This window comes from Bubalus bubalis, chromosome 20, assembly GCF_019923935.1.
Source record: "Bubalus bubalis isolate 160015118507 breed Murrah chromosome 20, NDDB_SH_1, whole genome shotgun sequence".
Classification (NCBI taxonomy): domain Eukaryota; kingdom Metazoa; phylum Chordata; class Mammalia; order Artiodactyla; family Bovidae; genus Bubalus; species Bubalus bubalis.
In genome coordinates, this window is record NC_059176.1 from 45,346,688 (window position 1) to 45,370,574 (window position 23,887).

Here is a 23,887-nt window from a genome sequence, read left to right on the forward strand (position 1 = left end):
GGGGAATAGATTCTACAAGCCACAACTAAGAGGTCGTCTGCCTCAACTAAAGATCCTGCGTGCCACAACTAAGAGCTGGTGCAGCCAAATAAATAATAATTTTTTTTTAAAGGCTAGCCCACTATGTAGCATTTTACTCATTCAAGAAGAAGGCAAAGAAAATTAGAGGTGATGAATCAATAAGTGTAACCACAGCTTTGGGAAGACCAAAATGTCTTCCAGGTTATCAAAGAAAGAAGATAATTTGCATAAGCTAGTGATGAAAGCATCACAGTCCCTCATACAGACCACAACATATGCCCCAGGTACTACCTATGCTCATCTTCCCCTTTACCCAACTTCTGTTTGGTTAAGTGCTCCCACCCTTTGGGGCCCAATTCTGTTCATCTCCTGCACCAAAACTCCCCTCTATGATTTAGACTTCTATCAAAGGCTAATGCCTTTGGTATCTGTACTAGGCATTTATTGATCATTTATCTTACATATCCATCCTTCTGATGCACAAGACTGCAAGTTTCTCAAGGAACTATGTCTTCTGTGGAGTCTAGCACACAGGGTGGGCAGTTAATGAGCTGATGACATCTACTAAAAATGACACTATGTGGACTTCCCTGGTGTTCCAGGGGCTAAGACCCTCAGATCCCAATGCAGGGGTCCCAGGTTCCATCCTTGGTCAGGGAACTAGATCCCACATGCTGCAGCTAAGATCTGGAGAAGCCAAATATATAAATAAATAAATATTAAAAAAAGAATGACACTATGTACTCTTTCTTTTTTTTTTTTGAGGAATAAATCATATGCTTTATTTTTTAATTGTTCATTAAATGGTTTATAAAGTCAGATCAAGATATTGGTCTATTCCTTCACACTATCCCACAAATAAGGAGTGATGAGATTATATCAGATGTTAAAACATTCCTTTTTCAATTTATTCATGACAGTATACAATGAAAGTGGAAGGCAGATCCTTGCATGTTAGAGAAGTTGTGTTAATGTTCCCAGTAACATCCTGGTTTAAGTGGAGCACCAGGGTAAGTTGTTCTAGGTAGCACTCATGGCCTCCACCAATTTCCGCAACATTCTGTATACCATTTCCACCAATCAACTCTTAGATGTCTCAAACCAAATGGCTCCCATTCAACTGTGTACAGAAGACAGGACACCAAGCCTGGTCACCCTTGGGATAATTTATAGTCTGGAAAAGGACAGATGAACCATGATCAAAAAACCAAGTGAGGATTTTTAAGGAAGCTTTGACAGAAATATTAAGAAAAACATCTAATTCAACTCCAGAGAAAAGTGATACCAAGGGAAAATAAAGTCTTAACTGATGTTCTGAAACTGGCCATAAGAGTGGGTGGAAGAATGATCCTCTAGGCATGAAATCTTAAGAGCTCTGAACACAATCAGGGCTTCAGCTGATCCAGAGCTGGGCTGAACCAGATGACCTGAGTGAGGGCCACCCAGCAAGCACACTGCAGTCTGTCTGGCTCCATCAACAGTGAGAGGCCTTCAGCTCCATCACAGAGTACTCTCCAGTGTGTTATAGTTGTCCTTAAAGCTCTTCAATTCGAGGAAGTGCTTGGCACGTTTACTCTTCTGACTGGAGGGGAGGTATGTCACCTGGATGGTTGTTGGGGAGACTTCAGGAGACTGGGTTAGGTCTTTGGCTGCTGACTGGTGTTGTCGCTGAGAGCTCCCACTTCGTGCTTTGACCACTGTGGCCAGCTCACTCAGGGCCTCCTGATAGCGCAGGTACTCACTCAGGCCAAAGACCCCTGTCCCATAGGGGGCTGTCTCATAGCCATCCAGCAGGGTATCAATAAGGGCCTTGCGCACACCCTTGAAAGGAGTACTAGTGTTTCGAAGATCTAGCAGGTAGGAGCGGAAATTCTTGCCCATTAAGGAATGGGGATGTCGGCCTTCAGCATGAAATGGGATCTCAGAGGCACGGATAGCATCCAGAGCTTTCATCCTGTATAGGTAGTTGTAGCAATTTTGATTTCCCTGGGTTTCCAGCTGTAGCAGTCTTGCATCATCATCTGCGAGAAGCTGAGGTTCATACTTGATATCCTGAACCTTGGACAGTCGGATATCAATCTCCTCTTTTAAGTCCTTGGGGGCATTGTGTCCCACAGGGACATGAGGTCCCCTTCGGGATTTCATTGCAAAGCGCATGATTTGCCTCTTCACAAAAATAAATAGCAGTACAAACACCAGGCTGCCGTAGGCCATCACCAGCACGACATTCACGCCAGACAGCCAGTTACTGCCGGACGCCATGGCCTCCCCACCCCACACGGAACTGCTCCGGTTTAACCCGCTGCCCTGCCTCATCAGCCCGGGCTCCGCTGAGGCTACGGCGCCTGGGTTTCCTGAAACTCCCCAGCCATTTCCTTACGGGGACAGACCAAGGCTGACCGGGCCTGAAAACATGGCGGATGGGGCGTACTCTTTCTTAACATTGGAATTTACATGGTACTGTAAAAGTGTGATATCTTTATATAAGATTTCAGGGCTAAATGGTGAGTTGAGTAAAGGCAACCTACTCCTTTTATCTTGATCCCAATGGAAATGAACAAGCAAAAAAAAAAAAAAAAAAACCACCTAGAAAATGTCCTAGCTCTTTTCTACAGAGGAGGACCATCGCATGATAGAAAATTAATTTCTGAAAGTCACAAACATGATCAAGGAGAGTTTTGTGGTTGTTGTTTAGTTGCTCAGTTGTGTCTAACTCTTTTTCAACCCCATGGACTGTAGCCCAGCAGGCTCCTCTGTCCATGGGATTCTCCAGGCAAGAATACTGGAGTGCATTGCCATTTCCTCCTCCAGGAGATCTTCCCACCTAGGGATCCTACCTGAGTCTCTTAAGTTTCCTGCTTTGGCAGGCTGGTTCTTTACTGCTGAGCCACCTGGGAAACCCTCAAGAATACCAAGTATTAATTTTCAATTCTACTGCCAAGAAGGCAGTTGAACTGGTGGATTCTTAAATTTAAGAATTCCTAGTTTTTTTTTTGTTTTTTTTTTAAGATGGGAGGGAACTCTGAGAGTGGGCTACAGGACAGACAGGTGACACTCAGCTAGTATCTTTTGGTCTATCAGTGACATGTGAGGGCCTGGTTCTGGCACAGAATCTCTATCAGACATAGAGAAGGAACCATGTACAGACCTTGGGCCCCAGCCCTAGCTTCCTCCCGCTTCTCTTTGAGAGGCTTGATCACTGAACTGCAACAAGTTCTTTACCATAGGATATGCTGCAAGAATGCCATCAGCACCTGAGTCATGCATGAGGTGATCTAAGAAGAATGTTGGGGGCAAACGCAAGGCATGGATGGAACTCTGAGCATCCAAATCCGAATAAACGCATGTGTACACAAAGAAGCTCTATTCGGTGACTTGAAAGGTGGCTTGTCAAGTTCTCCTGAGTCAGAAGAACATGCATTCAGAGGAGGCATTTTGTTTTGGGTTCTCAAAATTCAGGAGAACTTCCAGGTAGCTCTGATGATGGTGGTCACCTAAATTTGTGTCTTTCCACACTTTCTCCAAAGATGATACAGACTGACAGGAAAAACAAGTGAAACCACCACTAACCTGTACCTAGAAGGAACTTCCCTGGTGGTCCAGTGGTTAAGACACTGCACCCTCTATGCAGGGTACACAGGTTCAATGCCTGGTTGGGGGAAGTAAGATCCTGAATGATGTCTGGTGTGGAAAAAAAGTATTAGAAGACAGAGAACACTACAAAATTCAAATTCATTTGTATATGTAACTTTAGCTCTAAAGCAAAAGAGGGTCAAGGGTTGAAGAATAATATGTTTTGGGGTTGACAGAATTAAGTTCATGGATTGTTGTTTAGGCAACAGGTGGCAGTCACTGGATACTTTTCATAATTAACAAAGCCAATGTATAAAAATAAATATTTATTGTTAAATGAATATATAAATAAAAGATTAAAAATAAAGTTATTATAAAAGGTCTAACTATAAGGATAACAGCTAAACAAATATTCTGTGACTTGGCAAACTTCTCTAAATACCAAAAGATAATTTAAAAATTAGAACAAAGAGAATACATCCAATAGAGAAAGAAATACAATAAAATAAGTAGGCCAAAATATACCAGGTAAATGGAAATGAAAAGAAAGTTGGAGGTGTGGTCCTGATATCAGTCAAAGCAGCATTTAAGTCAAAAAGCATTACACATAAAAGATAAAGATGATAAACTACACCTCCCAATTAAGATATAACAATTATAGACAGGTATGCACCAAGTGGGGCTTCCCTAGTGGCTCAGGTGGTAAAGAATCTGCCTGCCATACAGGAGGTCCAGGTTTGATCTGTGGGTCAGGAAGATCCCATGGAAGAGGAAATAGCAACCCACTCCAGTATTCTTGCCTGGAGAATTCCATGGACAGAGGAGCCTGGCCGACTACAGTCTTTGGAGTTGCAAAGAGTTGACATGACTGAGCTACTAACATTTCACATGTACCAAGTAACATGGCTGCTGCTGCTGCTGCTAAGTCGCTTCAGTCGTGTCCGACTCTGTGCGACCCCATAGACGGCAGCCCACCAGGCCCCGCCGTCCCTGGGATTCTCCAGGCAAGAACACTGGAGTGGGTTGCCATTTCCTCCTCCAACCACCTATAATTACAAGAGTTATAAGGAGGCACAGATAGGAAAACACTACTACTAGTAGGAGGATGTAACATACCACTAGGAGTATAAGCAATGGCACCCACTCCAGTACTCTTGCCTGGAAAATCCCATGGATGGAGGAGCCTGTTAGGCTGCAGTCCATGGGGTTGCTAAGAGTCGGACACGACTGAGCGACTTCCCTTTCACTTTTCACTTTCATGCATTGGAGAAGGAAATGGCAACCCACTCCAGTGTTCTTGCCTGGAGAATCCCAGGGGCGGGAGAGCCTGGTGGGCTAACGTCTATGGGGTCACACAGAGTCAGACATGACTGAAATGACTTAGCAGCAGCAGTAGCAGCAGGAGTACAAGACAGATCAAATGGTCACAGTCAGCAGGCATAATGAAGACGAACAATATAACCAATAGGGCAGATTTTATGCATGTGTAAAACTTTTACACCCTGACTGCAGGAAATACACCTTCTTAAGCACACATAAAATCATTAGGAAAAACTGATCATGTATAAAGTCATAAAGGAAATATTAAATTTCATAAAGTAGAAAATATTATTACACTAATACTTTATGATAACTTAGAATAAAACTAGAAATTACGAAGTATTGTTAATGGTCCACCTAGAAATTTAAAACTCTTCTATTAGGTCTAATTTTTCCAATGTTTATGGAACATCTACAAAAATTAATTGTGTATTGGGCTACACAGAAAACCTCAATTAATTCCTCAAAGCTGAAAATGAATAGGTCACACCAAATCTTATTGTGATGCGACAAAACCATTAAGTAATAACCCAAGGTTAAACAAAGAAAGAAAGAGTCTTGTAATACTTGGAAATAAAAACAATATGAATTTATTATATCTTGGATCAAAGAAGATATAAAAGTTAAAATTACACTATATAGAAAGTAATAATAACATTATATTTTAAAACCTCCATGATAAGAATTAAATTCTTAGCAGCAAATTCTTATACTAGAGTAAGAATAAATGATTGAGTATTCAACTTATGAAAACAGAAAATAAATGGAAGAAAACCAGGAGTAAGGAATTAATAAGGATAAAAGTAGTATATTCACAAGTATAAAAGTGAACTAGTGTTATTGATAAACAAATTGAAGGAAAAAGAATAACACAGATTTATGACTGGATTGATTTAGAAAGGAGGAAGAAAATACATGTTTAAATTACCCAAATTGGAAAACTACTATTAAAATTGGCAAAGTAAAGGCATTTCTTTTTCTTCCCCTATTCCCCACCTCAAAGCTCATCAAAAGCAACCATCAAAGAGAATGCGTTCTACGCTCTGCAACGGCCATAACACTTTATATGTTTCAAAAGAGAGCCCAGGACTTCCCTGGTGGTCCAGTGGTTAAGAATTCGCCTGCCAACCGGGAACATGGGTTCGATCCCTAGTCCGGGAAGATCCCATATGCTACAGGACAGCTAAGCCCGTGTGCCACAACTACTGAAGCTCAAGTGCCTAGAGCAGGTGCTCTGCACCAGAGAAACCACTGCAGTGAGAAGCCTGAGCACCACAGCTCGAAGGTAGCCCCTGCGCTCTGAAACTAGAAGAAAGCCTGAGCAGCAGCAAAGACCCAGCAAAGTCAAAAAGAGATAAATATTCAGAAAAAAAGAGAAAATCCACTTATTAAAAAAAAGAGAGAGAGAGCGCGTAAGAGAACCTGGGAGGAAGCAGGCACTTTGTGGATTCCTGGCCTTAGGTGCAGTGTGGCAGAATTTCAGGGCATCCAGAACCAGTGACTGAGGTCCCAGCTGGTATGTGGTCTGCAGTGGTAGAAGAGAGGTCTCTGCTGGGTGAATCACCCGTGTGGATAGGCAAGCATTGCTCCTGGCTGCAGAGCCTCCAAACCTGACTTGCTGTCTGGTTCCCCTAAAGGTTTTGTGAGCCACTTAACATCTTCTGATAAATTCCTTTTCCAGGTACAATAGCTTGAGTGAGTTATGTAGTTAATGACCAAGAACCTACTGATCTGAGAAGTATCAGAGACATCAAAGTTCATTGCAAGGGGCAGTCTTCTCCATTTTTTTTTTTCTTTTGTCTGCCCTGGGTCTTCGTTTTTGGGAGCTGGCTTTCTCTAGTTGCAGCAAGAAGGGTCTACTCTTCATTCTGGCGCACTGGCTTCCCATTGCACTGGCTTCTCTTGTTGCAGAGCACAGGCTGTAGGTGCACGAGCTTCAGTAGTTGTGGCATGGGCTTAGTTGCTCCATGGCATGTGGAATTCTCCCTGATCGAGGATTGAACTGGTGTCCCTTGCATTGGCAATGGATTCTTATCCACTGGGCCACCAGGGAAGTCCTTCTCCAAACATTTTTGATGGCGAAACCACTACCAGAATAAAATAGATACACTGCAACCCCAACACATATTTATTACCTGTGATTTATATACAAATATTGATATGATCATGAATGATAAAACAGATTAAAGGAGAAAATTTAAATTGATGAGATTTAATTGGACTAAATAATATTTAAAGACAGATCATTTTAATTTTATTTATTAACAGTACGTATTGACTCATATAAGAATCCATGCATCAGATACTTTTTTTAAAAATAAAATTTGGCTTTTTCTCTTTCAGTATATCTGATTAGGTTGTTGTTTTTACTCTGGAATATGGCTGATGAAAAGTTTATTTCTAATAGTAAAAGGGGTGTTATGTTGGCCATTTTTGTATTTTGCTGTCTTTTTTCATATTCTTTTCCATTATAGGTTATTATAAAGTATTCAATGTAGTTCCCTGTGCTATACAATAGGTCCTTGTTTATCTCTTTTATATACAGTGGTGTGTATCTGTTAATTCCAGGTTCTTAATTTATTCCTCCTACCCTCTTTCCCTAAGCTTGTTTTCTATCTGTGAGTCTGTTCTTGAAACTACTGCCACTTGACTAACTCCATAGGAAGTTCCAAACTCCTTTGTTGCCACTTCCCCTATGTTTTTGTTTAGTTGCTAAGTTGTGTCTGAGACTCTTTGCAACCCCATGGACTGTAGCCTGCCAGGCTCCTCTTTTCATAGAATTTCCCAGGCAAGAATACTGGAGTGAGTTGTCATTTCCTTCTCCAGGGGATATTCCCTATCCAGGGATCAAACCCACATCTCCTACATTGGCAGGTGAATTCTTTACTACTGACTATAGAGGAAGTGGAAGTGTTAGGTCGATCAGTTCTGACTCTTTGTAACCCTATGGATTGTTACCCGCCAGGCTCCTCTGTCCGTGGAATTCTCCAGGCATGGATACTGGAGTGGGTTGCCACTCCCTTCTCCAGGGGATCTTCAAGACCCAGGGATTGAACCTGGGTCTCCAGCATTGCAGGCAGATTCTTTATGAGCCACCAGGGAAGCCTGGCTATAGAAGAAAGGAGAACTAAATATTTGCTTTCCCTGCTTCCCTTGCTGCTAAGTATGGCTATATGACATGGTTCTGGTCAATGATCCATAAGCAGACATCTACCAGGGCCTTCTGGGGAAACTTTTGTTTTTCTTGATGACACAGAAAAACATACTTTGTGTCACTCCTGTGCCCCTTCCTCCTACCTTCAGTTCAGGTGTGGAGGCTGGAGCCAGAGCAGCCTCTTTGTCCCTCTGAAGGAACAATGCAGGAAAGGTCAAGAGAATTGCATTGCTGCTGGCCCTGGCCAGGCTAGGCCACTAGACAACCCCCAGCAGTTACTTAAGCTTGAATTTCTTGATATTTGAAATAAATTCTGTCTGTTTGACACTGATTTTTTTGAATTTTCTCATGTACGGTTCAAAGCATTCCTAAGTGCTACAAAGACACCTCGTTATAGACTAACAGTATAGAACATTTCATGCACGCACATAGAGCATGTCTCTCCATTTCCTCCCTTCTCTTAGCCACTCATCCTCACTCTATTCTTTAGCAAGTAACCAGCCCCATTCAAAGGTAAAAAGTCATCAGAAAGAACAGCGCATGGCAATAGCAAAAGCAAAGTGGGAAAGGAACATAGGCAGTTGAAAGCCACACATCCCAAGAAAAATTACTCCTTTGGAATAAGGAGCTATTAGAAATAAATAAATATAAATATCTATGAGAATATAAACATAATAGCCAGAATAAATGTTACTTAGATAAAAATGAAAAGTAAATGATTAAACAGATATTATTTTTCTTTTAACAAAAGAAAGGAAAAAGATGGAAGAATGTTGGCAGGGTGGGATTTTTTAACTTGTATCTTTTTCTGTGTTTTCATCTACCTTCAGCATCCCGCACCTGATGAGTTTCATTATTTTGCATTCAGAAAACCCCCCAATATTTAAGAAACACTACCACTTTATTATGGGCTTCCCAGTGGTAGAGTGGTAAAGAAACCACCTGCAGTGCAGGAAATGTGGGTTCGATCCTTGGGTCAGGAAGATCCCCCGGAGAAGGAAATGGCAACCCATTCTAATATTCTTGCCTGGGAAATCCCACGGACAGAGGAGCCTGGCGAGCTACAGTCCACGGCGTTGCAAAGAATTGGACACAACTTAGCAACTAAACAACAACAACCACAACAACTACTTTATTATATTCTCATGTCTGTACTCTGGTGCCTTGGATTTTAGGTCTGAGAGACCCCTTTCTTTACAGAAAGGCATGCTGTCCTGACTATGTTTATTTTTTTACCCAAGGATTGTGCAACAGCTTTCCTCTTCTGTCCTTCAGGAAGGTGTGTGGGCACGTCCCACCTTGGATCCTGACCTCAAGCCATCCTTGTCAGCAGCCAGCACAGCCCTCACCTGAGAAGCTCTGGGAGATCCAAGTGGGGTCTGAACTGTGGGCAACACAGTTAACACCATTCCTATAAAAATTCCAATGACATTTGTTCATAGAAATAGGAAAACAATCCTAAAATTCATATGGAACTATAAAAGACCCAGAATAGCTAAAGTAATCTTGAGCAAGAAGAAGAAAACTAGAGGCATCATATTTCCTCACTTCAAACTGTGTTACAAAGCTATAATCACCAAAACCATATGGTCCTGGCATAAAAATAGACACATAGACCAGTGGAACAGAAAGCCCAGAAATAGACCCATGCATATACAGTCAACTAGTATTTGACAAACACCAATAATATACAGTGGGGGAAAGAAGAGTCTCTTCAATAAATGGTGCGGGAAAACTGGACAACTACATGCAAAGGAATAAAACTAGACTCATACTATAAAAAAAAAAAGACTCAGAATGGATTATATTCTTAAAAGTAACACCTGAAATTGTTAAACTCCTAGAAGAAAACAAGGGAGAAGCTCCCTGATGCTAGTCTTGGCAACGATTCTTTGGAATTGATTCTTAAAAAATTAAAAATAGAACCACCATACGATCTAGCAATCCCTGCTCTGGGTGTATGTCCAAAAGAAATAAAATCACTATCTTGAGGCTATATCTGCATTCCTATGTGTATTGTAGCATTCTTCACAGTAGCCATGACATAGAAACAACCTAAGTGGATTAATAAGATGCATGCGTGTGTGCTAAGTCCCTTCAGTTGTGTTCGGCTCTGTAGCCCGCCAGGCTCCTCTGCCCATGGAATTCTCTAGGCAAGAATAGTGGAGTGGGCTGCCGTTCCCTCCTCTAGGGGATCTTCCTGACCCAGGGATGGAACTCACATCTCTTATGTCTCCTGCATTGGCAGGCAGGTTCTTTACCACTAGCGCAACCTGGGGAGCCCCAAAGAAGGTGTGTGTGTGTGTGTGTGTGTGTGTATGTGGTTGTTTAGCCCAACTTTCTGCCTGTCCGACTCTTTTGTGACCCCACAGACTGTAGCCTGCCAGGTTTCTCTGTCTACGGGATTTCCCAGGCAAGAATACTGGGGTGGGTTGCCATTTCCTTCTCTAGGGGATCTTTCTGACCCAGGGATTAAACCTGTGTCTCCTGCATTGGCAGGAAGATTCTTTACCATGGGGTTGCAAAGAGTCAGACATGACTTAGCAATTGAGTACATAGCACATACTCTCATACACACACCCATATATATGCTTTTTTTTTTTTTTTAGCAGAACACAAAACAAAATATTAAAATCTAGTATATGAGAACAGAGAGAAGGGGAGTGAACGCCTCTGGTGGTCGTTGCCCACCTGGTTACTCCTCATACCCGCTTTGGCTTGTGGGGGCCCCTTGAAGATCCTAGAGCACTCTGAAATACAATATGAAACTGCCATGTGATAGACGGAGAAATGAGGCCTCCAGGCGTGAGATGTTTAAGCCCCCACAGTTAGGGAGGGGCAGAGGTAGAAGTTGAAGCCAGGAGCCTGCAGGCCCCAAACGTCATTTCCACCACATCATTCCTCCACATGTAGGCTGACTGGAAAGCAGGTGGGCCTCTGGTTTCACCTTCTTTTTAAAAAAATATTTTTATTTTAAATCATTTATTTATTTGAGTCTTAGTTGCAACATGTGGGATCTAGTTCCCTGACCAGGGATCAAACCTGGGCCCCCTGGATTGAGAGCTCAGAGTCTCAGTCATTTGGTTTTACTTTAGGTTCTAAGGAAGGCATGTGCCAAACTGGGGAGTGACAGAAGGAAGCCTGTGTGAACTTTACCCCGAAACCAGTGCCCTAGGTGGAGGCACTCAACTCTAGGAAGCGGGTTTAAGAACATTCAGGAAGCATGTCTTCTTTTCAGCTGGCCTTGGCATTGGAGGTATGCAGGTCAGGAAGCAACAGTTAGAATTGGACATGGAACAACAGACAGGTTCCAAATGGGGAAAGAAGTATGTCAAGGCTGTATATTGTCACCCTGATTATTTAACTTATATGCAGAGTACATCATGAGAAATGCTGGGCTGGATGAAGCACAAGCTGGAGTCAAGGTTGCCGGGAGAAATATCAATAACCTTAGATATGCAGATGACACCACCCTTATGGCAGAAAGCGAAGAAGAACTAAAGAGGCTCTTGTTGAAAGTGAAAGAGGAGAGTGAAAAAGTTGACTTAAAACTCAATATTAAGAAAACTAAGATTATAGCATCTGGTCTTATTATTTCATGGTAAATAGATGGGGAAACAGTGGCAGATCTAATTTTTTTTAGGCTCCAAAATCACTGCAGATGGTGACTGAAGCCATGAAATTAAAAGATGCTTGCTCCCTGGAAGAAAAGTTATGACCAACCTAGGCAGCATATTAAAAAGCAGAGGTATTACTTTGCCAACAGAGGTCCATCTAGTCAAAGCTAAGGGGTTTTTCCAGTCGTCATGTACGGATGTGAGAATTGGACCATAAAGAAAGCTGAGCGCCGAAAAATTGATGCTTTTGAACTGTGGTGTTGGAGAAGACTCTTGAGAGTCCCTTGGACTGCAAGGAGATCCAACCAGTCCAACCTAAAGGAAATCAGTCTTGAATATTCATTGGAAGGATTGATGTTGAAGCTGAAACTCCAATACTTTGGCGATCTGATGTGAAGAACTGACTCATTGGAAAAAACCCTGATGCTGGGAAAGATTGAAGGCAGGAGGAGAAGGGAATGAGGAGAAGGACAAAGGATGAGATGGTTGGATGGCATCACTGACTCCATGGATGTGAGTTTGAATAAACTCCAGGAGTTGGTGATGGACAAGGAAGCCTGGTGTGCTGCAGTCCATGGGGTCACAAAGAGTCAGACATGACTGAGCAACTGAACTGAACTGAACTGGCATTGGAGGACAAGAGGGGAATTTCCAAACACATTTCCCAGATCAGACAGGACTCCAGTAGTGCACAATGCCAAGTGCAAAACCAAGAAATTCCAGCAGAGGGCACTATTCACCAACAATCTGAAAGGTGGCTGAGCATCAAAGATTGGCAACCCAAACAGCTCTTAAAAAAAAAAAGTTTGTTTTTTTCTTAGTATTCCCAGCCCTCTGCAATACAGACCAATTAAGAATCAATCACAGGTTTCTAGGCTGTAGCTTTAAAACCCTCAGGTGACCAATAGACATTCAGTACTTTATATACTTTTTCTGAAGCTACTTTTTTTTTGCAAGCCTACTAGTTTTTATTTATTTTTTATTAATTTATTTTAATGGGAGGCTAATTACAATATTGTGGTTTTTGCCATACATTGACATGAATCAGCCACAGGTGTACATGTGAAGCCACTTTAAAAGTTTCTTGAAAAATACAGTTTTAATGAATAGCCAAGAGTAGACCTTGCAAAGAAGGAGTTGTGGGTGAGGAGGGAGGGCGACAGGGGCTGGACAGCTTGTCAGGCAGAGATTCAGAGACTTCTCTTTTTTTTTTTTTTCCTTTTTAAATTAATTTACTTGGCTGTGTTGGGTCTTAGTTGTGGCTCGCAGGCTCCTCCTGTGTCATGCGAGATCCTTTGCTGCTGTGCACAGGCTCTCTGGTTGAGGCACTTGGGCTTAGCTGCTAGTCGCTCTGGGGCATGGAGGATCCTAGCTCCCTGTCCAGGGATTGAACCCGCGTCCCCTGTTGCAGGGCTGACTCTCAACCACTGGACCAGGAGGGAAGTGCCCAGACATTTCTCTTGCACCCTGGCAAAGCCATTTCCTCATGAGTAAATCAGGGTTCAAAGATGTTGCCCCAGGGCATCTCAGGCTCCTTTGTAGATGCCCCTCCCAGGATCTGAGTGGGTGGGAGGGGAGGCTGAGAGAGGCTGCCTGAGCCAGAGGTCAAGTCTATTCTCCCCAAGAATGGGACGACTCACAGGACTGTCCCTTTTAGGAATGGTCTAGATCAGTGGCTCTCACCTGGGGACTATTTTGTCACCTACTCCCACCAGGGGTCATTTGGCAATACCTGGCGAAATCTTTAGTCGTCAAAATTTTGGGGGTGTCACTGGCACCTCGTGGGTAGACACCAGAGAAGCAGGTGAACATCCTGCAGGGCACATGGTAGCCCCCTACAGATAATAAAGAATTCTCTGGCCCCAAATGTCAAGAGTGCCCAGACTGAGAAACCCTAGTCTGGAGACAAAGGATTCTCAAAGCGTGGTCCCCAGTCCAAGTACGTCAGCATCACCTACTTAACTGTAGATTCTCTGGCTGTGTCTCAGACCTGTTAGATCAGGAGCTCAGAGAACCACTCATACTTCATTCAGTGAGCCCTTGAAATGATATAATGCATGTCAGGGGCTTCCCTGGTGGCTCAGTGGTAAAGAATCTGCCTGCAGTGCAGGAGACATGGGTTTGATCCCTGGGTCAGGAAGATCCTCTGGAGAAGGGAATGATTACCCACTCCAGTATTCTTGCCTGAGAAATCTCTTGGATAGAGGAGCCTGGCGGGCTATAGTTCATGAGGTTGCAGAGTCAGACACGACTGAGCAACTAAACGACAATGCATGTCTCGTATGAGAAACACTTGTCCAGGGGCGATCCTGCTTGAGATTTAGAAGTCTAAGTGTGCTTCTAAGATATGTCTGTGCTTACAATCCCCGTGAAATTGTTAAAGTGCACATTCTGGTTTAGCAGTCTGGGAATTTGCATTTCTTACAAGCTCCAGCTGATGCTGATGTGGCTGGTCGAGCCCCACAATTTGAGAAGCAAGGATCTGTGATACAGCTTCCAAAACCTGCCAGGTCATGAGGGAGACCTGAAGTGTGTGTGTTGAAACTTCAGATTCTCAGGCTCCCCCTCAGGCCCACTAACCAAGCCATCGCCAGAGAATGGGCCTGGGAATCAGTATTTTTTAGTAAGTGTCTCAGAAACTTCTCATGATCAAGCAGGTCTGAAAGCACTGACTTCTGACAGCAGGTTCAGGAGTTATCAGTTAGCGATGTCATCTCTGAGTCCTCTTTGTTTATACTGGAAGTTCTCAACCAGGGCTGAGGAGAATCATCTGGGGAGCCTCAGAATCCTCCTAGCAAAGGCCAAAAAGCAGATTGATTACATCAGAACCTCGGAAGATGGGACCTAGGAAGTGGTACTTAAAAAAAAACAATTATTTTTTAAAATTAATTAATTTATTTTAATTGGAGGCTAATTACTTTACAATATTGTAGTGGTTTTTGCCATACATTGACATGAATCAGCCACGGGTACACATGTGTTCCCAATCCAGAACCCCCCTCCCACCTCCCTCCCCATCCCATCCCCCAGGGTCATCCCAGTGCAGCAGCCCTGAGCACCTTGTCTCATGCATCGAACCTGGACCAGGAATCTGCTTCACATATGATAATATATATGTTTCAACGCTATCCTCTCAAATCATCCCACCCTCGCCTTCTCCCACAGAGTCCAAAAGGCTGTTCTTTACATCGTGTCTCTTTTGCTGTCTTGCATATAGGGTCATCGTTACCATCTTTCTAAATTCCATATATATGCATTAGTATACTGTATTGGTGTTAAAAAATAATTATTTTTAATTGCAGGATAATTGCTTTTCAATGTTGTGTTGGTTTCTGCCATACAAAAATGTGAATCAGCCGTAAGTACACATATGTCCCCTCCCTCTTGAACCTCCATCCCACCCCTCTAGGTTGTCACAGAGCCCTGGTTTGAGTTCCCCGAGTCACACAGTGAATGCCCACTGGCTATCTGTTTTACATATGGTAGTGTATATGTTTCCATGCAACTCTCTCCATTCATCCCAGCCTCTCCTTCCCCCACCGTGTCTACAAGTCTGTTCTGTGTCTCTAGTCCTGCCCTGCAAATAGGTTCATCTGTACTGTTTTTCTAGATTCCATAAATGAGCATTAATATATGATTTTATTTTTCTTATGGGCTTCCCTGGTTGGCTCAGACAGTAAAGAATCTGTCTGTAATGCAGGAGACCCGGGTTCAGTCCCTGGGTTGGGAAGATCCCCTGAAGAAGAGAATGGTTACCCACTCCAGTATTCTTTCCTGGGAAATCCCATGGACAGAGGAACTGCTGGGCTACAGTCCATGGAGTCGCAAAGAGTCAGACATGATGGAGTGACTAACATTTTCCCTTTCTGATCTAGGAAGTGGTACTGTTAAAAGATGCCCAGGTGATTTCAACATGCAAAACTACATTTAAGAATCACTGCTTTATCTATGGGAATCCCAGGTGACACAGTGGTGATGAATCTGACTGCCAATGCAGGAGACATAGGAGACACAGCTTTGATTCCTGGGTCCGGAAGATTCCCTGGAGGAGGAAATGGCAACTCACTCCAGTATTCTTGTGGGGAAAAATCTCAAGGACAGAGGAACCCGGTGGGCTACAGTTCGTGGGGTTGAGAAAAGAGTCAGACATGGTGGAGCACACACACATGGCCTTATCTATAGCAATTATAATGTTAAAAAAAAGAGAGAAATGGAGGATGAACCTATGACACTTAAGAAACATGTTGCTGAAACTAACACAACATTGTAGATCAACCCTACTCCAATAAAAAAAAAGAAATCTCTACACAATCCAAGCAATATGCGTGCATGCTGAGTCGGTCACGAGTCTCACTCTGCAACCCCTTGAACTGTAGCATGCCAGGCTCCCCTGTCCATGGCATTTTCCAGGCGAAAATACCGGAGTGGATTGTCATTTCCTCCTCCAGGAGATCTTACTGACCCAGGGATTGAACCCACATCTGCATTGGCAGGTGGATTCTTAACTGCTGAGCCACCTGGGAAGCCCCTCCAAGGAAAATATTTTGTATTAAAAATGTGGTATTAATTGAAATATGACTGGAGATATTTAGATAAAAATAAACTTAACCTATTAAGAATTCCCATAGAATTTTAAAATTATCAAAGAAATCCATTAAACCATTTATGTGAAATGATATGTATATATAATAAACTACATTTATAAATAAAAATTTTAAAGTTTGAAACACTAAAAAAAAAAAAACCACGTTACACAATCACAGTGCACGGCCTTTGCTTAGATCCTAATTCAGTAAACAAAGAGTAGAAATTAAAAAAGAACCAATGATATTAGAAAACAGTCCCCATAATACCTCAAAAAGTTAAATACATAGTTTTGATATGACCCAACAATTCTACTCCTAGGTACTACCCAAGTGAACTGAAAATGAAAGTTTACACAAAAAGTGGTATATGAATATTCACAGCAGCATTGTTCAGAGTAGCCCCAAAGTGGAAACAATCCATCTGTCCACCAACTGACAAGTGGAAAAACAAATTAAAATAGTTATGGCATATCCATATAATGGAATATTACTTAGCCGTGAGAAGGAAGGACATGTTACAACATGTATGAACTTTGAAAAAATTACAGTCAGTGAAAACAGCCAGATGCAAAAGACTATGTTTTATGACTATATTGTATGATTCCCTTTATATGACATATCCAGAATGAGCAAATTTATAGAGATAGAAAGCAGATTAATGGTTTCCAGGGGCTGGTGTGAGGGGCGATGGAGAGTGATTGTTATTGGGTACAGTGTTGTGTTTGGGGGTGATGAAAATGTTTTGGAACTAGATAGAAGTTGCAGTTGCAAATATTGTAAATATACTAAATGCCACTGAATTGTTTCCTTTAAAATAGCTAAAATGGTAAATTTTATGTTATGTGAATTTTATCTCAGTTAAAGAAAAAAAAAGAATCAGTGACCTACACAATTTCCTGATAGAGTCGAAGAAGTCCGGAAAATCTGCATGTGAGGGGAATTAGTTCATTCAGAATAAGCCCTAAGATGGGTCATATTTACCCTCCCCATGGTCTATTTTTTGGGGGGGGGTTCTTTTTTAAATGGAGGACAATTGCTTTACAATGTTGTGTTGGTTTCTGCTGCACAACAACGTGAATCAGCTGTACTACTACTACTACTACTAAGTCGCTTCAGTCATGTTCGACTCTGTGCGACCCCATAGACGGCAGCCCACCAGGCTCCCCCGTCCCTGGGATTCTCCAGGCAAGAACACTGGAGTGGGTTGCCATTTCCTTCTCCAATGCATGAAAGTGAAAAGTGAAAGTGAAGTCGCTCAGTCGTGTCCGACTCTTGGCGACCCCATGGACTGTGGCCCACCAGGCTCCTCCATCCATGGGATTTTCCAGGCAAGAGTGCTGGAGTGGGGTGCCATTGCCTTATCTGTAAGTATACATTTATCCCCCCCGCCTTCCCACTATCCCACCTGTCTAAACCATCACAGAGCACCGAGCTGAGCTGCGTGTGTTATACAGCAGCTTCCCACTAGCTATCTATTTTATACATGGTAGTTTACATATGTCAAAAGCTACTCTCTCAATTCATCCCACCCTCTTCTTCCCCTACTGTGTCCACAAGTCCATTCACTATGACTCCCAGTGGTCTTTGACCCTCTGCTAGAGGAGAGTGAATGGTTTTTGGAAGCTTGATTGCAGGAGTAGATATGATCAGATCCCTATGACCAAGGGTAAAGAAGCTAGTTTTCATCGGTCAGTTGAAGTTGTATTGATTTGAGTTTGCTCGCAGAATCTGGGAAGCTCATGCTGTTTTTACATTCAAAGGCTGATGGAGAAAATGACTGCTGAGAGATGAGTTCTCTTCAAGTGTGGGACTTCTTTAATGTGAATATAAACAGAAGGGTGATCCACACAGCTGCAGGTTTAGGGATGTGCAGCAAATTGACAGTTAAGTTACACTGATGTAGCCACATGTCTGGGAGGGGAGACAGAGCACCCAACCTCCAGAAGGGGAGGTCACGGGGAGGTCATGACCCCATGCCTTCAGTCAGATGGACCTAGCAGGGAGGGCTGCTAGGGAGAGAAGTTGTACAGAGACCTCTCTTCTGGAAATTCCACTTGTATAATTTTTTTTTTTTTTTTTGGTTTACTGTCTGTCTTCCTTGTTGTTGTTCAGCTAGGTTGTGTCTGACTCTTTGCAACCCCAAGGACTGCAGCATTCCAGGCTTCCCTGTCCTTCACCAACTCCTGGAGTTTGCGCAAACTCGTGTCCACTGAATTGGTGATGACATCCAACCATCTCCTCCTCTGTCGTCCCCTTATCCTCCTGCCTTCAATCTTTCCCAGCATTAGGGTCTTTTCTAATGAGTCAGCTCTTTGCATCATGTGGCCAAAATATTGGAGTTTCAGCTTCAACATCAGTCCTTCCAATGAACATTCAGGGTTGATTTCCTTTAGGATTGACTGGTTTGATCTCCATGCAGTCCAAGGGACTCTCAAGAGTCTTCTCTAACACCACAGTTCAAAAGCATCAATTCTTCAGCACTCAGCCTTCTTTATGGTCCAACTCTCACATCCATACATGACTACTGGAAAAACCATCATGACCTTTGTCAGCTCAGTGATGGCTCTGTTTTTTAATACGCTATCTTGGTTTGTCATAGCTTTTCTTCCAAGGAGCAAGCATCTTTTAATTTCATGGCTCCAGTCACCATCCACAGTGATTTTGGAGCCCAAGAAAAAAAAGTCTGTCACTGTTTCCATTGTTTCCCCATCTACTTGCCATGAAGTGATGGGACCAGATGCCATGATCCTAGTTTTTTGAATGTTGAATTTTAAGCCAGTTTTTTCACTCTCCTCTTTCACCTTCATCAAGAGGCTCTTTAATTCCTCTTGGCTTTCTGTTATAAGGGTGGAAAGTGAAAGTGAAGTCGCTCAGTTGTGTCCGACTCTTTGAGACCCCATGAACTGTGTAGCCCACCAGGCTCCTCTGTCCATGGAATTTTTCAGGCAAGAATACTGGAGTGGGTTGCCATTTCCTTCTCCAAGGGATCTTCCCGACCCAGGGATCGAACCTGGGTCTCCCACACTGCAGGCAGACGCTTTACCATCTGAGCCACCATGGAAGCCCATTAGGGTAGTATCATCTGCATACCTGAGGGTACTGATATTTCTCCTAGTAATCTTGATTCCAGCTTGGAATTCACAGCCCAGTATTTCGCATGATATACTCTGCATGTATGTTAAATAAGCAGGGTGAGAATATTCCAGCTTTGATATATTCTTTCCCAATTTTGAACCAGTCTGTTGTTCCATGTATAGTTCTAACTGTAGCTTCTTGACCTGCATACAGGTTTCTCAGGAGACAGGTAAGGTGGTCTGGTATTCCCATCTCTTTAAGAATTTTCCACAGTCTGTCTTTCTTGCTGGGCTTTAAATTCCACAAAAGCAGGGACTATGTCTATTGCATTTGGAGTTCTCTGCTGATTTAGAGCCAGAGGCCACAAATAAAGCCCTTGGTGAGCAGTGAATGTTGACAGCAGAACTGCCCAGTGAGGGTCTGGGGGCAGGGGAAGGCAAGCCAGCGAGTAAACCTACTACCCATGGGTGCCTAGAACCGGCTCTCTTCACTCAACACCAAGAGGGAGGCAGAGGGAGGTTGCCAGGGGCTTCTGAAAGTGATGACACCTGAGCTCAGTCTCCAAGGAGGACCAAGGGTTAGTGGGTCAGAGACTGGAAAGGCAGTTTCTGCAAAGAAAGCAGCAGTTGCAGGGCGTTCGGGACCTGACCAGCCCGGGGATGGTGAAGCAACTGCAGGGGTGTCTGCCTGGTTGAAGCCAGGCTCCAGGGGAAGCACCTGGAGGGGTCACACCGTCAGATCTTGGACTGCTGTCTGGAGGATGGGCTTGAGAGAGAAATAAAAGGAGGAGGCTGCTGAAGGACTCTCAGAGAAGGGAGTGGAGATCTCTTTGATGAACTGACATTGATGGTGAACAGGAAAAACAAGGAGGATGTGAGAGCATTTTTTAGAAAAACTTTTGGCTGTGCCAGGTCTCCGTAGTGGTGCAAAGGCTCAGTAGTTGAGGTGCGCAGGTTTAGTTTCCCTGAGGCACATGAGATCTTAGTTCCCGCACCAGGGACTGAAACTGTGTCCCCTGCGTTGGAAGGTGGATTCTTTATTTTTTAAAGTTTATTAATTTTTAATTGGAAGATAATTGCTTTACAATATCCATCGATATGAATCAGTCATAGGTATATGTCCCTTCCCTCTTAAACCTCCCTCCCACCTCCCACGCCATCCCACTCCTTGAGGTTATCACAGAGCACTGGGTTTGAGCTCCCTGCATTTGCTCCCAGCAAATGCCCACTGCTTTCCTATTTTCCATGTGGTAACGTTAGTCTAGGTCTTCATGCTACTCTCTCTGTTCCTCTCATCCTCTCCTTCCCCCACCATGTCCACAAGTCTGTTCTCTATGTCTGTGTCTCCACTGCTGCCCTGCAAATAGGTTCATTAGTACCATCTTTCTAGATTCCATATATATGTATTAATATTGTTTTTCTCTTTCTTACTTCACTCTGTGTAATAGGCTCTAGGTTCATCCACCTCATTAGAACTGACTCAAATGTGTTCCTTGTATGGCTGAGTAATATTCCACTGTGTATATGTGTACCACAGCTTCTTCATCCACTCATCTATTGATGGGCATTTAGGTTGCCGGAAGGCAGATTCTTAACCACTGGACCACCAGGGAACATCCATATTGGAATACTGTTGCTTTACCATGTTGTGTTAGTTTCTGCTGTACAGCAAAGGGGATCAGCTATATGTTACATACCTCCCCTCTTTTCTGGATTTCCTTCCCATTTAGTGTAAGCGTTTTTTGTAGGTATATGTGTTGAGATTTGGTGACTGAGTGCTGCTGTTGAGAGCGAGATGTAGAGAAAAGTCTAAAACAGGAATGATGTTATTGATGAAGACAGCGCTTACGGCTAACGTTAGATGAGTGTGTACGCGCCAGGCACTGTGCTAAGTGCTTTGTGTGACCATGTCATTTGAGTCTCATCATGAGCCACTGAAGCAGGGATTATTTTTGTACCCATTATACAGATGAGGAAACGGAGACCCAGGGAAGCTGTTACCTGGCCAAGGTCAGTCAGAACTAGAGCTATGCTTGTAACCACACTCATGACAGCCCCCCAGGGTTTTAGTTTGGTTTGGTCAGGCACCACTCCCTCAATTTGAGGAAATTGAAAGAAAATGGTTGGTGGGGAAATGACAACTGAGTGGAGGACAAGTTGAGCTGGAGATGCTGTGGATTATTCCGGGGTAACCAACAGTCAAGAGGGTAGCTCTAAAGGGATCCTGCTGGGGGTGCTGATTAAGGAGGCATCAGCCTGCAAAGAGCAAGTAGTCTGAGTCATGGGGATAAAGGAGCCAACTAAGCAGGAGAGTGAGGGGACAGATCAGGGTACAGCAAGGAACCAGATGTGTCCTATAAACATGACCATCTGGGAGTCACTGGAAGCAACAAGTGTGCAGTGACAGGAGAGCAGCAAAATCCACTATTATGGGACTTTCCTGGCAGTCCAGTGGCTAAGATTCCGTGTTCCCAAGTAGAGGGCCTGGGTTCAATCCCTGGTCAGGGAACTAGATCCCTTATGCTGCATCTAAGAGTTTGCAAGCCACAAAGTCTGCATTCTTTGCATGCCTCAAAGAGACCACAGGACACAACAAAGATTGACGATCCCATATGCCACAGCTAAGATCCAGCACAGCCAAAATAAATATTTTTAAAAATTTACCAAAGTTCTTGGCTGCACAAGGAGGAAGAAAGAAGAGTCACCAGAAGGGATTGGGGAAGAGGGGACAGAGAGTAATTTTTTCTCTCTTTTAATCATTATGATGAGAGAGATTTGCAAATGTTGCAGGCTAGAGACAGAACCCTTAGAAAGATGACTCTGATAATCGATGGGAGAGAGGAGTGACAGAGTGACATCCTTGAGGCAGCTGGAGGGATGAGGTGGGAGCATCCGTCTTCAAAAAGAAAATGAACACTTGAGTTCAGAGAAAAATACAGGTTTGACTCTACCTTGAACAGGCCCTGGGAGCTTTAGAAAGGGAAGGGCTGGCCAAGGGCTCCAGCCACCGGGATCTATGTCCATTGCTGCGCTTCCCATGGGCTGCTTGCAGCCAATGATGAAGCATGACAGGGACCCGATTTTCAGGGAACCCACCTTGGGAGGTAGGAGACTGCTCAGATGGTTCATCTGGGCTCAAGGACTTGCCACAGGCCTGGCCGAATCTTCCTCAGGTACAAGGCAGGCTCACATACTTTCACCCAACCTTCCCTCCTTCACTTGGGGTCAGACCTGCATTGTTTGCCAGCTCCTCCAGCTTTTTCCAGCTCCCTTCCTATTTTTCTCTCAAGTGTCTCTTAATATAATCTGTGTATATCTACTGTGTACATTTAGATCTACTGGCATCTGCTTCTTGGAGGACCCAGACTAACATAGCCACCCACAGGCACACAGGGGTAAAATCAGGAAGGCTGAAGGACTTTCCTGGTGGTCCATTGGTGAAGACTGCGTGCTCCCAAAGCAGGGGACCCCGGTTTGATCCCTGGTTGGGAAACTAGATCCTGCAGCCCACAGTTAAGCGTTTGTGTGTTCCAATTCAAAGAGTTTGCATGTAGAGACTTCCCTGGCAGTCCAGTGATTAGGACTCTGCCTTCCAGTGCAGGGGGTCAGGATTCGATCCCTAGTCAGGGAGCTGAGATTCAACATGACTTGGGGCCAAAAGCAAACAAACAAAAACCCACCAAAACATGAAAGAGAAGCAATATTGTAATGAATTCAATAAAGGCTTTGAAAATGGTCCACATCAAAAAAAAAAAAAAAATCTTAAAAAAAAGCTTGCATGCTGCAATGAAGATAGAAGATCCCAAGTCTTGCAACTAAGACCCAGCGCAGTCAAATAAATAAATAAATATTAAAAAAAGAATTCCCTCTGATGAGGGGCTTCCCTGGGTGGCTCAGCCGGTAAAGAATCCACCTGCAATGCAGAAGACCTGGGTTCGATCCCTGGGTCAGGAAGATCCCCTGGAGAAGGGAATGGCAACCCACTCCAGTATTCTTGCCTGGGAAATCCCATGGACAGAGGAGCCTGGCGGGCTAGAGTCCATGGAGTTGCAAACAGTCAGACATGACTTAGTGACTAAATCACCGCCAACATATAATGGAAAGGTAGAAAAAAGATGTGAAGAAGTTGAAGGATAATAAAAACTTTAAAAAACTGAATATTTAAGAAAGAGGCGGCTTAGCTCTTTAATTGCATTTCATTTTGAGCATTGGCCATAAAGCTTATCTTTGACAGCACAGTATTTTTAAAAATCCCAGTATTTTCCTTGATATTTGATAACCAAGCCCCTCCTCCCAGGGAAGTAACGACTTAATTTCTTTGGAACTCATGAACCGCTCAGTTCCTGTGTGGATGTGGTGTGCGTGTGCATGCTAAGTCACTTCAGTCACAGCAGTTACTGATTCCTGTCCACTAGACCTCCCCTGAGTGCTGGGATCTGTCAGATGCACAGTGTGTGTGTATGATGACCACATGCACTCATATGACAGGCAGGATGTGTGACAAAACTGCTCTGACAAATGTTTGCCTTTTTAAACAAAAAG

At 43.5% G+C, this 23,887-nt stretch overlaps 1 protein-coding gene across 1 annotated transcript; it reads right to left on the reverse strand.

The window, feature by feature from the left end:
* Positions 1-900: 900 nt before the first annotated feature.
* LOC102392412 (protein C1orf43 homolog) lies at positions 901-2,375 on the reverse strand. Its single transcript, XM_044932875.1, has one exon. It carries the CDS (start codon positions 2,335-2,337, stop codon positions 1,522-1,524), a length of 816 nt encoding a protein of 271 aa, XP_044788810.1. The 5' UTR covers positions 2,338-2,375; the 3' UTR covers positions 901-1,521.
* Between the last annotated feature and the right edge of the window lie 21,512 nt (positions 2,376-23,887).